We start from the raw sequence: 18,754 nt of genomic DNA, 5'->3' as shown, positions 1-18,754 counted from the left end.
TGTTGCTCCAAAGCTCTGTATAAAGTTATTGTAGTGGAAGGGTATATGTGGCATACGTTGAATATTAAGACTAATGTACTGTATAAAGGTAATGTTTATATGTTCATGGTTGGGAAAAAGGTGTATGAGTGAAGAGTAGAAGTTTCCTTTGTAGGTTAAAAGAAGCCAAGAAGGGGAGAAGGAAAAAGAGCAGAATGAGTTAACTGGGAAAATATAGCTAGTATGCTCAAGCTAAAGATAAGACACTGACTCCATTCAAGGACACTGCTCACAGCTAAGACTTGGCTGACAACCAAGAAAAGGAAGAGGGGCTTGAATGTGCCCAAGTAGCTATGAGATCTGCAAAACACTGCCAGGCACTAATGAAATGTGTTAGGTTTCTTTTCTCACAGGTAAAGAAGCGCTAGCCAAAGATCCTAGCAGCCCTGCCACTCCTTGGAACCAGGAGACTGGATCAATGTAAAGGTCCACCGACGAAAGACTGCTCTGGCTCCACGCTGGAAAGTCCTGCTGACTAGCAACACCACTGTGAAGTGCCAAAGACTGACTGCCTGGACCCATGATTCTCACTGCAAAAAGACCCCTCCACATTGGGAGAATTCTCCTACTGATGATTAGCCATTTCTCCTTCTAGCTCCACGGTGCCTTCTGGACAGTAGGTAAAAAGTACAAGGTGAAGTGCTAGTAACCTCTCCCTTATCCACTGACAGATCTACTGTGCCTTTGAATTTTTCTAAAAGAATCAAAACCATTACAGGGTAATGTGCTGGTAACCTCTTCCCTGTCGGATGCTGAACCACGACTGTTTTGGGAAAGAAGAAGGAACACTCACTCCACTGAAATTGCCAAAGTCCAGGAATTCCTGACTAGAAAGGACATTAAGAACTGATCCTGGTGAAGAAACAAAGAATTATACACTGGCAGGAAGAAATTTGTGGGACCCTGCTTGGGAATGTGGTATTGATTGGATTTTGGGGTTTATTGTACAGGCTGTGCCCTGTGTTTTGGATAAATACTTCAGTATGTATTGCTCTCTCTAATTGAATTTTTAAATGATAAGTACTAAAGGCACTTTGTTGTCACTGTCTCTGCCACCTCCTCCATTACACTATTACCCCTGTAATACATCCAAATACAGACAATGCCATATATTTGATAAAACCAATGACCAAGGCCTTCACACTTTAGTGATTTATTTAAAGATTGTTTGGGAAAAAAAAACAAAAAGGAAAAAAAAAAGGAAAAATATTTTTAAAATTCAGGATATCCCATATAAGTGAACAATTGAGTGGAGAACAAATGGATCAGTGGAAATAAAGATCAATAATATTACTGCAAATGAACTCCAAAAATTTATAATTGGAATTGATGGGTTCCATAGTGAAGTAGATATGATGTCTATACCTGGAATTTGTACTGTGTTACATGAAAGAAGCCCTTATTGTTATTTGGTTACCCAATTAGTAAATAATCAAATACCCAAAGAGTTTGTTCTGCCACTGGAAATTTTACTTATGTTGAAACCATTCCAGTGACGAATAATGTAGCCTGTACCTTATTGCAATACACCCTCTCCTCTGCTATTAATGTCAATGCCTCTTGAAAGTACCTGAGATTAGTTAAAGGCATATAACCAATAGATGTGATATAATACTACACCAAACAGATACGTGTTAGGATATCAATGGATTGTGACTAATACAACACTAGGGACTGCCATTAGATTAGCACAACAGAGCGCCTGGGTTATTTCCTCTGGAGGAAGAGGGACTTGACTGGATCCCTGTGGGATGGGGCCAATAGCGCAGCAGCCATTTGGAATATTTTTAAAAGCCAAGAACATGATGAGAAATCAGGCCAACTAGAAAAGGCCACTAGCCTTGTTTCTGGAGCTCAGCTAACCCAAGTACAGGCTAGAGTTGGTGAGTTACATGTTATTTCCACCCTTAGATCTATGACCCAGAAGTTACTAACAGAGATGGTATTGAATATCACTGAGGCTGGGAAGGCATTGCAGTGGGATCTAGTATGTGTAGGAATTCAGGATTTCCTGAATGACCAGCTGATGGCCATTCAGAGTGATCTTGAGCATCAGACTTGGCCCACTGCCCTTACAGACCCATCAGGAGTACCATCTGATCTGTGGTCATGGAGACATATCTGGACACTTTCTGAGTGGAAGTGTGGACATTCACAGTGCTCCTTCCAAGCATTTGAACCGGATGGGGAGGTTTGGCTCCCACATACCAAATCCTGACGGGTCCATGGTAAGGATGCATATGGGACTGGACTATCCACCGAGACATCTGGGAAATTAGACCACCTGGTATACCTAACTGATTTATAGTCAGTACCTCTAAAAAAACACCTGATATTTTGTATAGGAATAGGAAGTCAATGGACATTTGGCTGTTAGAACCCCTGCAGCTTCAGTGTATCCATAAACTGAAGCCAAGGGAAGTTGTCACTGTTTATGATAACATTTGCTGGGAGGGTAAAGGACAAGGAACTATCCTGACAAGACAATTACTTTTCAAGCTAATGATAGCTCTATGTATGTTAAAACCACCACATTGCAAGATATACATTTTAATCTCATCACCATTGCAGACAATCATATTGTTTATTGGCCTGCAGATAGAATTTTGCAAGTAGCCCTTAGTTTAATTGGACCAGATTAGTACCTAATAGATTTCAAAATTTGCTTTCATTGTTACCAAAGATTCAAAGAATCTCTGAATTGCAAGGGCAAATTCACGTGCTTCAGAATATATATCAAGCTAAAAAGAACGCCTTTCATATAGCTTATACAGTGTCTACTTTGTGTACTAAGTATAATGTACTATGATTTGTAACCAAAACTGTGCAACAACCTCATCATATTATTGCTGTGGGAATATTATTGCTTGCATTGTTGTTAGTTAGTTTAAAATTATGTCATTGCTGTTGTAAAAGACATAATAATAGTAATACCTTTCATGTCCATGCTAATCATGAATTGTCATTATATCCAGTGAAAACCCCTAAGGTTGAAACATCTGATGTAAAATCAAAAATCCATGGCTCAATGCAAATAGAGATCTGAGAATATCTGTTGTACTAGAAGTACAAAAGGGGGGAGTGTGGAAGAAGAAAAAGAATTGACAAGGATTTGTAGGGGATCTTAATGCATGTCAGTCTGTTAGCAAGAGTTAGGCTAATTGTAACCCTAATGACATGAGATTTGTAGAAGCGAGAATTGTGTAAGGCGAGTAGGAAAGAACTGTGTAAAAAGTTATCACGACCTTGCACTGATAATTAAATACGTAGACTGGCGCCCAACATGGGGCAAATAAGATAGCAGGATAGCCTATGTATAAACGAAATGCAGCTGTTGCACATTATTGTCTGTATTATGGCTTGTTATTGTCTGTAACAAAGGTAGAAATGCTTGCTGTAATTGTTTACCTGTTGAGAGACCTGTCCGGGACTGGGGTGACCCAGTGTCCTAGGGCACTCCCTCCCTCTGTTGCAATTGCTGGAGTTAGAATAAAGTATTTGATTTCTCTGCACCCAAACAAAAAGCGAGAACTGAGTTTTTCTCCGACACCTGTATGACTGGGCAGTAAAATGGCAGATACAATTCAATATCTACAAAATGCAAAGTAATGCACATTGGAAAACATCCTTCCAACTATACATAAAAATTATGGTGTCTACATTAGCTGCTATCATTCAAGAAAGATATTGAAGTCATTGTTGATAGTTCTCCAAAAACATCCACTCAATGTGCTGCGGCAGTCCAAAAAGCTAACGGAGTATTGGGAATCATTAGAAAAGGGAGAGATAATAAGATGGAAAATATAATGCCTCTATCTATACCTATGCTGTGCCCACATATTCAATACTGCATGCAGATCTGGTTGCCCCATCTCAAAAAAGATATACTGGAATTGGAAAAGATACAGAAAGAGCAACCGAAATGATTAGAGGTATCAAACAATTTCCATATGAGTTGAGATGAAAAGGCTGAGAGTTGTCAGCTTGGAAAACAGATGAGTAAGGGGGATGGGGTATGAGAGTGGTCTATAAAGTCCTGAAAGGTGTAAACAAAATGAATAAGGAAGTGTTATTTACTCCTTCTCATAACACAAGAACTAGGTGTCACCCAATAATAGGTAGCAGGTTTAAAACAGGTTAAAACAAATGAAAGGAAGTATTTTTTCAGACAATTCATAGTCAATATCTGGAACTATTTGCCACAGGCTGTTGTGATGGACAAGACTATAATGAGGTTCCAAAAAGAACTAGTATTGTATCCAGTTTGGTGGCCCCCCACTACAGGAAGGATATGGACAAATTGGAGATAGTCCAGTGGAGGATAATACAATGATTAGGGGGCTCACACACATGACTTACAAGGAAAGGTTGAGGGAACTTATTTGGTCTATAGAAGAGAAGAGTGAGGGAGGATTTCATAGCAGCCTTCAATTACCTGAAGGGGGTTTCCAAAGAAGCTAGAGCTTGGCTGGTCTCAATGATGACAGATGACAGAACAAGAAGCATCGATCTCCAGTTGCAATGGGAGAGGTCTAGGTTGGATAGTAGGAAAAACTATTTCACTAGGAGAGTGTTCAAGTACTTGAATGGGTTACCTAGGGAAATGGTGGAATCTCCATTGTTTGAAGTTTTTAAGTCCTGGTTCGACAAATCCCTGGCTGGGACGATTTAGGTAGAGTTGATTCTGCTTTGAGCTCTAGTTGGACAAGATGATATCATTTGATAGATATATTGCTTTGACACTCTGTACCCCAAAACAGCACACTGGCATTCCCATATTAACCACTGTTATGTAATTGCAACAAATCTTGTACAAAATATGTCATATGAGGTGTCAATGGAAAAGTTACTGTTTGTTGAATATGACCACCATATTTTTATGCATGTACCTACATTTCAAATGCGTTTGTTCCTGTGGTAATTCCCAAAATAGAGTAGGCGTCTGAAGCTTCTCATAGCCTGAGAGGGGAGGGGTCCAGACTGATATGCTAGAGGGATCAGCAGTGCCCCAGTTCCAGATTGTATCCTCACAAAGTCCATCACAATGGTATTACAAGCAGTGTGAAATGCACACCTTGCTGTTCTGAGTGAAATCTGAACTTCATACACTTATGCAGAGATTTTAAGTTTGGTGGCTGGAGATCAAATAGGTCACCATCTTTTTCCTTTTATGTTTCCTTATTTCAGAAAGGGAAGTAGGGAGAGAAAAGCAACAAGATGAGAGAAAACAGAAAAGTTCAAAATTCAAGCTATTCAGTTTTCAGGCGGCAGAAAAAGAAAAAGAACAAGAACATAGGTGTTTGTGGAAAGGCGATTAAAATAATCCAGCAACTAACAAGGGGAGGGGAGGAGAGGAGCAAGGGACAGAGGTGGGGTGTTTGCAGGGAAGAGGTACAGCTGGTGCAGAGACTTCGCAGAAGAGTCAGTCTAAGAGTCATGGTTCTAGGGGTCCAGCTTCCAGAAATAAAAAAGGTGGCAAGCCACTGAATTGTACATAAACTGATTCCCCAGCTTATCATGCTGACACAGCACAATGAGGTCAGGAAAGGATTTAATGTCTCTCTGACTGCCCAGTGAGTGATTCAGGGATGATGGCCCAGTGCCATACTACCAGCCAGCTCTACACAGAGCTCGGCCTGAGACCCATATCACCTGGGAAAACTTTTAGGTCCCTTTATGAGAAAAGAGCTGGAGCAGCCTGTCCTGGATCTGTTTGGTCCTCACCCCATAGATGATGGGGTGTAACAAGGGGGGCACCAAAAGGTACACATTAGCCATGAGAATGAGGACATGCAGGGGCACATTATGTCCAAACCGATGCATGATGAAAGAGAAGAAATCTGAGATGTAAAAAACCAAGATGGCACAAAGATGGGAGCCGCAGGTCCCAAAAGTCTTTAGCCGGGCATCCTTTGTGAGGAGGCTGAAGATTGCCTTGAGGATCTGGATATATGAAACAGTGATAAAAAAAAACATCCAAACTGATCACAGAGAATAGAATAAAGAGGCCGTAGTAACTACTGAGATGGGTGTTGGTGCAGGCCAGCTTCACCAAGGCTATGTGCTCACAGTAAGAGTGGGGGATGATGTTGGTTCTGCAATATGGCCACCGCCTCACTAGGAAGGGATAGGACAATGCAAGTATGACGCTCTGCAGAACCAAGGCCAGGCCGATCTTGGCCACAACAGAATTTGTCAGGATAGTGGAATGTCTCAGAGGATCACAGATGCCCACGTAGTGATCCAAAGCTAAGGCCACGAAGATCCCAGACTCCATTGCTGAGAAGCAGTGAATGAAGTACATCTGGGTGAGACAGGAACTGAAATCGATCTCCCTGGAATTGAACCAGAATATATTCAACATTTTGGGCACGGTGGCTGTGGACAGGACCAGGTCGGTGATGGCCAGCATGCAGAGGAAATAATACATGGGCTCATGGAGGCTCGACTCCCTCTTCACAATGAACAGGATGGAAAAGTTCCCCAGGATGGCTATAGCATACATGGTGCAGAAGGGGATGGAGATCCAGATGTGGGCCACCTCCAGGCCAGGAATGCCCAGCAGGATGAAAGTGGAGGGGTTGGTGAAGTCGGTTGTGTTGGAGTCAGACATGGAGTAGGGGAGAATGTGTCCAACTCTGAGGCAGAATGATGTCTCCTGCATGCACCGTAGGTTCCCTTGACTGCCTGTATATGACCAGGGTCCAGGGTGATAGCTGAAGTACAAATGCCTGGATGGAGAGACAATGTTAATATGAGACACTACATACACTACTGGAGGCTGTTCTTGTGGGTGAAGTAGATTGGTTGCTCTTTATACACTGAGAAATGACATTCTCATTATTTAAATAAATGAATTGTGAACAACTGAACATTCCTATGCTAATTCAATATGTTATGATGCTCCATGCATCAATAATTCGTGCACGTCATAGTGGGGGAAACCTTAAGAGTCACCAACAGTAAACAAGAGTGTGGATATAGGCTATCAATCATTGTTCCTTAATTCAATGAAAGCCAGGCTAGAGAATCCATGCTGTAGGGAGTTCCCCTTTCATCTGTTTGCTTAAAATATGAGTAGAAAAAAATCCAGACCTCTGTGAAGTCGTGCTGGGGAAACATCCCAACAAGAAAACAACTTAGACAAAAGACCTCAGCATCATTGATAGCAGCTCCGGAGAAACACCTGGTCATTCACAGCAGTGGCCAAAACAAAGACAATGTTTGGATGCCTGAGGAATGGAATGGAGAATAACGAGCTCTGGATATGTGCTCAGGTTTGGTCAGCCAGTCTCTATAAAGGATATAGCAAATGAAAAGGGGATTTCCAAGACGGGCTCTGAGAAAGGGGAGGCTGCCGAATGTGGACAGACTGACAAGTTTGAGGCTGTTTAGAGAAGAGACAAACAAGGGGGCAAATGATAGAGGACAGCAAAATAAGGAATGGATCTGATTACATTAAAATGGACAGAGAACACCAAACTTGTAGTTTCTATAGACACCCAGTGCTTCTAAAGTTCTAATTCCCCAAAGCTGAGGAAAACTCACCAAAACTGATTGGAAGGAAATAATTAGACAAAAAATGGGAATGAAAAATGAGAGCATTTTTAACAGATAATTAGATAGAGAAAAAAGTCAGGATTCCTCAGTCAAGAAGGTGAAAAACTTTGGCTAAAAAGCTGGTCTATTTGCCAAGTGAAGGCTGTAATTAGCGTGGGGAAGATAAATGTATATCAATGTGGAAAAGGGAAAATAGCCAACAACAAATATCGGAAGTTATGAAAACGGATAAGGGATGTGAAGACATCAGGGGAAAATCCATAGTTGACAGGGCTGAGGATCACAAAAAGGAGTATGGAATTAGTTCAAGAAAAACATTCTATAATACAAGTAATGCCATTCACAACAGGGTTTAGGCAAAACCTGGTCTTGTCAAATAAACCTGATTTCACCCTTTAATAGAGTACAGATTTTGCTGATCAAGGGAACCATGCAGATGCAATAAGCTTTGATTTTCCTGAGGTATTTGATTTATTCGGGGGAAATACTGAGATAAAATAAACACTCTACAACATCCTTAGTGCACACATAAAATGGAATAAAACTGGTGAACTGACAGATGTGAGAAATCAATTGCTAATAGGTCATTATCAGTGAATGGGCCTGTTTCTAGTGGGGTTCTGCAGGGATCAGTTCTAGGGCCAATGTATTCAATATTTTCATCAATGATCTGAGAGGACATAGAAAATCACCGCAGACAAAACTTTTCAGATGACCCAAAGATTGGCAGAGGGTGAAAATGAGGAGGACAGGGAAGGCACATCGATTGATCTGGAACATTGGTAAGAGTGTCTCATGGAAAAAAAAAGTTTTAGTACAGTCAAATGCAAACTTATCCTCTGCAAACAGGAAATGCAAGCTTGACCCACAGTCTTGGACATTGTATTATGCAATGCACGGATCCTGAACAGGATTTAGACGTCATTAAACCAACCCATTGTGAGCTCCCAGTGCTCTGCTGTGGCCAAAAGGACTGATATGATCCTTGGATGTATAAACAGGGAGTGATGAGATGGAGCAGGGGAAGGATCTTACCTCTGCACATGACACTGGTGAAACCGATTGCATCCATTTTGGGGGTCCACATTTTACAAGGATGTTGAAAAATTGGAGAGGGTGCTGAAAAGAGCCATAAAAATAATTGGAGGCTGAAGAAAAAGCCAGACCATGGGAAACTTGAAGGTTTTCATCTATTTAACTTATAAAAAAAACCTGATCAAGCAGACACTTTCATGGGGAGATAACCATGCGTAGCAATGGACTGTGTAATCTAGAGGAGAAAGGCAAAGCAAGGCCAAATGGATGGAAGCTGAACGTGGACAAATTCCAGCAGGAAATAATGGCCACATGTTCAGCACTGAGGGTGGTTAACCATTGGAATAAACTGAGAAGGGAAGAGGTGGACTCCCCAGCTCTCCATGTCAGCAGATCTAGGCTACATGCTTTATTGAAAAATCTGCCTGAAGGCTGGTCTACAATAAAAACGCTATAGCAGCGCTGCCTTGGTGCTTCTGTGTAGACATTACTTACACCAAAGACAGGGCTCCTTCCATCAGCATAGATAATCCACCTCCTCGAGAAGCGTTAGCGAGGTGGATGGAAGAGTTTTTAAGTCTATATCTTCATGTCTACACCAGGGTTAGATTGATGGTTGGATTTTGTTGTTGTTTCAAAATAGGCAAATGCAATATTAGATTGTATTAGCAGAGGCATAGCATGCAAGTCATGGTATGTGATAGTATTCCTCTATGAAGGACTGGTTTGGTCTCAGCTGGAGTACTGTGTACAGTTATGACCACCAGTGCATGGGAAGGATGTATAGAAACTGGAAAGGATCCAGAGGTGAGTGACGAAGATGACTAAAGGGATAGAATAGAAACCATACGACCAAAGGCGGATGGAACTGGTTATGTTTAGTGTGGAAAAGAGGAGATCAAGTGAGGATGTGATAACATTCTTCAAACACTTGAAAGGCTGCCATAAAGAGGTGGAGGAAAGCTGTTCTGTCTTACCACAGAGGGCAGGACAAGAGGCAATTATTTCAAACTTCCACCGTAACAGATTTCAATTAAATTTTAGGAAAAACCTCCTAACTGTAAGAAGAGGATGACAGTGGAACTCTGGATAGCCCTTAGTCTTCAATGACTAAGACACACATCAATAAGAAGACTTCATTTTCAATTGCTGGGAAGTTTGTCAAATTTTAAGTGTTTGGACTGATATTTCCCGTGCTGGGTGTCTGCTTCTGGCTGAACTGTCTGTTGAAAGTTTATGGCATAACAGCTCAGCCAATTTATCAAATGAAGCTTGGAGAAAATATGTCTTACCTATGTTGAAAAATTCTTATAATTGTTCAGTGAGGAGGTGACAGTGTCTGTGCATTAACACACAGCTGGCTCCTGAAGTCTTTACTCAGTTATTATTCCAAGGGATGTTTTGCTTCAGTGGGGTCTCAGCAAAGTATGTTTCCCAGCCTCAGAATATGGCCTTGTACTGTACATCTCTTAAAACCTTGCATCCTGAAGGATCCACTGTGCCAATGAAATGCAGCCGTTTTGGTGCTGGAGGCCATCAGCTGGGTTGGGCAGGAGAGCACAGAAAACAGTGACATTTTGACCAGTGATGCTGTGAAAGGACCACAGTGAAAGGACCACAGACTTGCTCTCTAACCCATCATTCCCATGTTGCACTTGGTTTGTGGAGTAGGTGAGCTTCTCAGCAAGAGATGGGTACCTGTGAATTCTGAATGGGAACCTCCTCAGGTAGCTGTGTCCCACGCCTCTCTCACTGCAGCATCTATAGCAATATCCAATGCCAAGAGCCAGCACAGGGATTTTCACCATTTATAATATAGCTCTGCGAAGTTCCAGTAGGATTTATGTGGCCTCTAAGGGAGAAGCAGCATTTGAGTGAAAACAGGATGGAGACAAGCCTGTTTCTGCTTCTCTACTAATTATCCAGCTTTAGGAGAAAACAGTAATTAAGAGACCTTTCCAAAGGGAGATGAGAACTTCTGGGCTCTGTGCTGAGTCAGAGAGGAATTGGCTGTTCTGTGTATTTGTGTATATTTAAAAAATATAATTGATTAGCAAGAAAACTAGGGATGATGTCTAGCTCTCCTTTGGGTCTAACACCCTGTAAATGCCCAGCATATCTGGGTAAATAGTAGAGAGACAGATCTGGAGAAGATGACTGAGCGGAAACTTGAACACTTCTGAAGGTATAGTGGGCTGTCGCGAAGGGATCACAGATCAGTAAATCTCATCAGTAATTATGATCGGAGAGATCAGTCCTGGACCCAGAGTACTCAGAGTAGTGGAGCAGAGGGCAGAGGAGCCACATTTGGGTGTAGAGAACATCTTGTGGACATCTCCCCATCCAGCCTCAATTCTCTTCCAGTCACAGGTGACAAGCAACCATGTAGCTTCTCCAGACTGGCTGTCACAGCCCTGCTCAAGCTCCCATGGCTGGACAACCAACAGGTGGCTGTGACTGAGCTTCCCCCCCGCCCCTGAACCAATGTGCTTTTGAGTCGTAGCAACTTTCAGGCCCTGCTCTGGCTCCAAATTTCTAGGCCCACTCTTGGGGTTCAGCTGCTGTTCTAGCACCTCCCTCTGGGAGTTGAGACCTGCGTGCCAAGGCCCTGAGACTAGTTTTGTCCTGGTTTCTCCAGACTCTCCAATTGCTTCAGCGCACCCTTCTCAGAGCTCCCCCTTGGCCCACTCTGTTTCCAATTTCTCTCTTTTGGGGCACGTGATTGTTCAAGCAACAGACCCAGGCTTTGCAAAAGGGGGTTGTTACACATGGCCAGAAAGGGATGAGTAAATTTCAGGGTAATTGACCTAATTTCAATTTATAGAAACATTGTAGAAAAGTATGTAAATGGCAATTAGCACCATTCCACATGAGAGAGGCTAGAACTTTGAACTGTAGACTCGTATTATTAAAGAACTGAAATAAGATAGTGATTGTAGTAGTCTATGTTTACCTCTGGCTTGTTAGAGGTTAACAGTGTAAACAAACAGTGCATGTCTAGTGCTGTTTGGTGTATATTCAGAGATCAAAAGGAAATATTAATTAATGAAACTTAGGTGTAATATTATCATTGTCTATATGTCTCTTTAAAGTTTCTGATAACTGTCTATGAACTGCTTAATGGATGATTACTTTATGTTAATCCAGATAGTTAATTACTGGTGATGTTTAGGAAATAGAAGGTTACTTTAAAAGCCTATTGTTCATTCAAGGACTGCTGTACTGCCCAGGAACTCTGTAAAGGGCTCTTTGGACCTTCAGATCTGCTTAAGTTTTATCAGGAGAAGCTTGAGTCACAAGACTGTGGTCTCCAGTTATACCCTTAACTACACTGATATTGAATATTTTGACTATATAGACTAATTCTGAAAGAACTCTATGTAACTACAAAGACCACCATCTCTACTATAAAACTGGTATAAAAATTCTATTCATGACCGTATGTATAATGATCTTTTAAGCAATACTCTCTCTTTTTTATTTTTTTAATAAATCTTAGTTTAGTTAATAAGAATTGGCTGTAAGTGTGTATTTGGGTAATATATGAAACATTCATTGACCTGGGAGATGATGTTCCCAATCCTTTGGGATTGGTAGAACTTGTTCATGATGAATAAGAATCTCATAATCGTCATCATACTTGACTTGGCTTTCTGGGTGGAAACCAAAGTCTAGATTGTTTTTAAGGGAACTGCCTTTTGTATTCGGTGTAACCAGTAAAGCATTGTGAAAGCTATTTTGTTGCTTTCTTGGGCAACATAAATGATTCAGGCGTGGAACACCTTGCGTATGGGGATGGATAAAAAAGACTGGGACTTTTCAGCTTGTAAAAGAGATGATTAAGGGGTTTGAGAGAGGTCTATAAAATCATGACTAGTGTGAATAGGGAAATGTTATTTACTTCACATATCCCGAGAACCAGGGGTCACTCAATGAAATTATTAGGAAGCAGATTTAAAACAAACAAAAGGAAGTATTTCTTCACAGTCAACCTGTGGAATTCTTTGCCAAGGGATGTTGTAAAAGCCAAAATGATAAGAGTTCCAATAAAAACTAGATAAATTCATGGAGGACAGGTCAATCAATGGGCAGGCATGGTGTCCCTCGTCTCTGTTTGCCAGAAGCTGGGAGTGAGTGATAGGACACTAATAACTTGTTCATTGCCTATTTGATTCATTCCCTCTGAAGCACCTGTAATTGGTCACTGTCCTGTGATGTTACCCTCTGGTGTTATCTACATCGGTGATCTGCTAGGCCACTCCAATCCTTGACTCTGAGAGCCAGCTTTACCCTGCTCTGCTGTGATAATCCCTACTCCTGGGCTGTTCACACACAGCCTCTGGCATTTAAGCTGCTCCCAGCTACTTGCAAGTGAATGACATTAGCCAATATCTCCAGTCCCAGACACAACCCTAGGAACCTCTGTCTTGCAGGGTCCTGTTATGCCCACTGGATGCCGCAAGCTTATATTAGTTCATCAATGTAACAAATAAATCAATATTGTCTGCCCCCCCATCTCCCTAAACTCTGGGGTACAGATGTGGGGACCCCCATGAAAGACCCCCAAGCTTATTTTTAGCAGGTTAGGTTAAAACTTCCCCAAGGAACAGATCCTTTCCATGTTCGTGGACAGTATTACTGCCACCACCAAGTGATTTAGACTAAAAATCAAGAAAAAGGGGTACTTGGAGTCCCAAAATATTCCCCCAAGCCCCTTCATTCCCTTTCCTGAGGAGGCTTGAGAATAATATACTAACCAATTGGTTACAATGTGAGCACAGACCAAATCCCTTGGTTTTTAGGACACTGAAAATCAGTCAGGTTCTTAAAAGAAGAATTTTATTTTTTAAAAAAGTAAAAGAATCACACCTGCAAAAATCAGGATGGAAGGTAACTTTACAGGGTAAATAAAAAGATTTATAACACAGAGGATTCCTCTCTGACTCAGTTTTCCAGTTACAAAACAGGAATGAAATTACCTCTTAGCACAGGGAAAATTCACTAGCTAAAACAAAGATCATCTAATATATTTCCTTGCCTTTCTTACACTTTTTGTAATCATAGATGCTCATTTCAGGTATGTTTCTAGGGCCACGTCCAGACTAGGTATTAAAATCGATTTTAGATACGCAACTTCAGCTATGGGAATAACGTAGCTGAAGTCGAATTTCTAAAATCGAGGTACTCACCCGTCTGGACGGCGCGGCATCGATGGCCGCGGCTCTCCATGTCGATTCCGGAACTCCGTTCGGGTTGATGGAGTTCCGGAATCGATGTAAGAGCGCTCGGGGATCGATACATCGCGTCCAGACTAGACGCGATATATCGATCCCCGAGCAATCGATTTTAACCCGCCGATGCCGCGGGTTAGTCTGGACGTGCGCTAGGAGATGTTTTTCGTGCCTGGACCCTCTTTCTGTCCAGAGAGGGAACAAATAAAGAGAGCGCAACCCTTCCTCCTCCCAGACTTGAAAGTATCTTCTTTCCCTATTGGTCCTTCTGGACAGGTACCAGCTGGGTTAATTGAACTGATTAACCCCTTACAGGTGAGGAAATTCAGTACAGCTACCCCATGTATATTTATGACAGATATGTACCAGGCTTTTTATCCCAAGGGGCGCCTCTGCCACACTTCAGACCAAACAGACTGCTTCAGGTAGAATAAACAAACAAATTTATTAACTATAAAGATAGATCTTAAGTGATTATACGTCAAAGCATAACAAGTCAGAGTGGTTACTACAACAAAATAAAATATAAGCACACAGTCTAACCTCTCAACCCTATTAGACTGGGCAGCAATTAGATGAAACAGTTTTTCTCCCCTACTGGATATTGCAGTCCTTAGTACACAGGTTTGTTCCTTAAACCTGCGCCAATCTCCCTGCTGGAATCTTGTTTCTTCTCAATGTCCTAGTTGCTTGCAGCATAGGTGGGAGCTGGAGAAGGGCCTAGTACATGTCCACTCTGCCTGTTTTATACTCTTAGTCTATTTGCTTGTAGAACACAATTCCAGGCATGTCTGTGAGGGCACTGCTGAGTCTATCCAAACAAGGCTGAGCAATTATTCTGGTGTGGCCTCATGCAGGTGAGTCCTTGCATTATAACTCCCTTGCTGGACAATGGCCGTTGATGGGCTTATTGACACCCCGCCTGAACACTGGTTACTTTCCTTGCTGTTGCCTCTGGGGAGCTAATATCTGGATGATTCCCCAACTTACAGTATGTTTTAGTGACCACCATACAACACAGTTATCATGACTTCATATGTGACACACATATATGGACAGAGAACTGACTCTCAGTAGATCGTAACCTTTCCCCTGACAGCTTACAAGGCATGCTTTTATGCATGAGATCACGATTATATGAAAATGAAGAATATGGGGGTTAGAATATGCTCCCCCAAGGTACAGAATGTCACATGTCCAAAAACAGGATACTGGGCTAGATGGACCATTGATCTTACCAAGTATGGTCCTTCTGGAGTTTTTATATAGAACTGTAACGATGCTGGTTCTGGGGGGACCCAACTAAGAGTGCCAGTTCAGGACAAATTGCTTAAAACAGGGCAGTCACAACTCAAAGCTGGGGTTTTTCCACCTCTAAGGCAAACCAAACCAGCCAGACCATGAGGACTTTGATTTCACCCCACTAGCTAACCACAAGTCACACAAGCAATTCCCTTAGACACTCCAGTTTCCCAGTATCACCACCAGTGCCACTCATTATGGGGACAAATGGTTATAAAAAACAATACCCTAGTAAAAGAGGAAAGGTCCTCCTGATCCTAAAGGACCAAGCCCCAGATGCAGACTAATATAGAGATTAGATCTTACCCACAAATCACGCTGTTGCCAATCCTTTAGAATCTAAAATCTAAAGGTTTATTCATGAGGAAAAAGACATAGATGAGAGCTAGAATTGGTTAAATGGAATCAATTACATACAGTAATGGCGAAGTTCTTAGTTCAGGGTTGTAGCAGTGATGGAGTAAACTGCAGGTTCAAATCAAGTATCTGGAGTCCATCCACAGCTGGGATGGGTCATTCAGTCCTTTGTGTAGAGCTTTCGTTTGTAGTGAAATCCCTCCAGAGGTAAGAAGCAGGACTGAAGATTAGATGGAGATGAGGCATCAGCCATTTATAATTTTTTCCAGGTGTAAGAACACCTCTTTGTTCTTACCGTGGAAAATTACAGCAAAATGGAGTCTGGAGTCACATGGGCAAGTTCCTGCATACTTTGCTGAGTTACAAGGCCTATCTGCAGTCTCTCAAGGGGTCAATTGTATAGCTGATGGTCTTTAATGAGCCTTCAAGCAGGCTAGGAAGAGCTAACACCAACTTGTCTGGGATATTTCCCAGAAGCAGAGCATAAGTTTGAAATACAGACAGTATAGAGCCAATATTAATAACTTTGACTACAAAATTGATACATGCATCTAGACAGCATAATCATAACCAGCAAACCATAACCTGGTCTTAGACACCTCATTTAACCCCTTTTATACAGGAGTTGGTGCCACTACAGTACTTTGGTTGCAACCATGTTCTATATAGTCCCAGTTCAATTCAATAATGTGACAAAACTCCATATTAATCTGCCTCAACAGTAACCCACTAGACCCCACTCCTCTCTCACTGCTGAGATAGAACCCAGGAGTCCTGACGGGGTCTCTCTCTCTACGGAGTTAGTAACAAAGTAAATATATATATTAAAACTTTAACCCTAACCAGCGTCCCTTATGTGACTTGCTACAAGATGTAAGACAATATTGTTTTTAGAGATGAGTGGGTCTAATACTTATTTAATTTTCTTTCCTTCATACAGGAATAAGATACAATGTTCTTATCAGCTATTTGCTAATTTATCTGCCAATAAGCTAGAGTTTCAAGAGCATAAGTCGATCACGGTTAAAGTCACTACCCTAAAAAAATCTGAAATAGGTACATTCCAGCAGAGAGTGGGGGAGGGAGGTCGAAATGATCCAATGAGTGAAAAGGGGAGGGGAAAAGATGATCAAATAACAGGGGTGGTGCCTAATGGGGAAGAGGCATGGCAGAGGTGGAGTCTTGGCAGAAAAGGAAGAGTTTCAGGGGTCCATTTACCAGCAACTAGAAAGGTGAAAACCCAGTGAGTTGTACATAGACCGATTCCCCAGATTGTCAAACTGACTCAGCACAGTAAGGTCAGGAAAGGGTTTAATGTGTCTTTAGCTGCCCAATCAGTAATTCAGTGAAGAGGGTCCAGAGCCAAGTCCCCAGTCAGCTCTGCACAGAGCTCATTCTACTTGCTAGAGCACCAGGAGAAACATTTACACCCCTTTATGAGTGAAGAGCTGGAGCAGCCTGTCACGGAACTCTTTGGTCCTCAACCCATAGATGAGGGGATGTAGCAATGGGGGCACCAGAAGGTACACATTGGCACTGAGAATGAAAAAATGCAGGGGAATATTGTGGCCAAAACGGTGTGTGAGGGAGGAAAAGAATTTTGGGGTGTAAAAAATTAAGATGGCACAAAGATGGGAGATGCAAGTCCCAAAGGTCTTAAGCCGGGCATCCTTTGTGGGGAGCCTGAAGATGGCCCTGAGGATTTGGATATAGGACACGGTCATAAAAAAACCATCCAGACCAGTCACCAATAATGCCACAGAGAGGCTGTAATAACTGCTGATGCGGATGTCAGCGCAGGCCAGTTTCACTACAGCTATGTGCTCACAGTACGAGTGGGGGATAATATTGGTTTTGCAATATGGCCACTGCCTCACCAGAAGGAGAGAGGGCAGTGAGAGCATGCTACCACGCAGCATCACGACCAGGAGGATCTTGGCCACCACAGGGTTTGTCAGGATGGTGGAATGTCTCAAGGGATCACAGATGGCCACATAGCGATCAAAAGCCATGGCCACGAATATCCCAGATTCCATCAATGAGAAGCAGTGAATAAAGTAAATCTGGGTGAGGCAGGCACTGAAATCTATCTCTCTGGAATTAAACCAGAAGATGCTCAGTGTCTTGGGTAGGATTGATGTGGACAGGACCAGGTCAGTGACAGCCAGCATGCAGAGGAAATAGTACATGGGCACATGGAGGCTCGGCTCCATGTTCACAATGAACAGGATGGTGAAGTTCCCCAAGACAGCTAATACATATATGGTGCAGAAGGGGATTGAGATCCAGACATGGGCCATCTCCAGGCCAGGAATGCCCAGCAGGATGAAGGTGGAAGGGTTGGTGAAGCAGGTTATGTTAGAATCTGACATGCAGTAGGGGAGAAGGTGTCCAACTCTGACGCAGAACGGTATCTCCTGAATATGCCATATGTTTCCCAACTTCCTTTATATGCTCAGGGTCTAGGATGAAGGTTTCAATACAAATGTCTGGATGGAGAGACAAAGTTAATATGAGACACTACATGCACTACTGGAGGCTTTTCTCATAGGTGAAGCAGATCGGTTGCTCTTCACACACTGAAAAATGACTTTTTTACTATTCAGAAAAATGAATTATGAGCAATGACCCTACTAAAGCCAATTCCATAGTTGATGGTACTTCAAGCATCAATAATACCTACATGTCGTGATGTGGAAAACCTTAATAGTCACCAGCAGGAAACAAGAGCATAGATACTGTTTTTCCTCATTGTTCCTTAATGCAATGAAAGCCAGGCTAGAGAGTCTATGCTGTAGGGAGTTCCTCATTCATCCAGGAACTGAAAATCTGAGAGTGGAAAAAAAAAATCTTTGCTAAGACATGTGCCTGGGGAAACAGCCCAACTAGAACAGACCTCAGGGAGAAGACCTGTGTGTCACTGATAATAGCTCCACCGAAACACCTGCTCATTCACAGCAGTGACCAGAACAAAAACAATGTTCAGATACCTCAGTAATAGGATGGAGAATAATCTGATCTAGACATGAATTCAGTTTTGGCCACCCATTCTCTATTAAAGGATGTAGCTTATAGAAAGGAGGTTTCTGAGACAGACTGTGAGAACGGGGGAGGCTGGCATATGTGGATAAAATGAAAAGTCTGAGGCTATTTAGTTTTGAGAAGAGACAAAGAAATGAATGGAAATGATTCATTGAATTCATTCATTCAGATAGACCGAGAACAGTTCC

At 42.2% G+C, this 18,754-nt stretch overlaps 1 protein-coding gene and 1 pseudogene across 1 annotated transcript; both read right to left on the bottom strand.

Moving 5' to 3' along the window:
• Window positions 1–5,703: 5,703 nt before the first annotated feature.
• Window positions 5,704–6,652, bottom strand: LOC127049195 (olfactory receptor 52N2-like; annotated as a pseudogene).
• A 10,296-nt stretch (window positions 6,653–16,948) lies between these two features.
• Window positions 16,949–17,896, bottom strand: LOC127053280 (olfactory receptor 52B2-like). Its single transcript, XM_050957760.1, has one exon. The coding sequence runs from the start codon at window positions 17,894–17,896 to the stop codon at window positions 16,949–16,951; it is 948 nt and encodes a 315-aa protein (XP_050813717.1).
• Window positions 17,897–18,754: the final 858 nt, after the last annotated feature.

The sequence above is a fragment of the Gopherus flavomarginatus genome, chromosome 1, assembly GCF_025201925.1.
Source record: "Gopherus flavomarginatus isolate rGopFla2 chromosome 1, rGopFla2.mat.asm, whole genome shotgun sequence".
NCBI lineage: Eukaryota > Metazoa > Chordata > Testudines > Testudinidae > Gopherus > Gopherus flavomarginatus.
The sequence above is the reverse complement of the archived record's forward strand: the minus strand, read 5'-3'. Positions and strand labels throughout refer to the sequence as shown.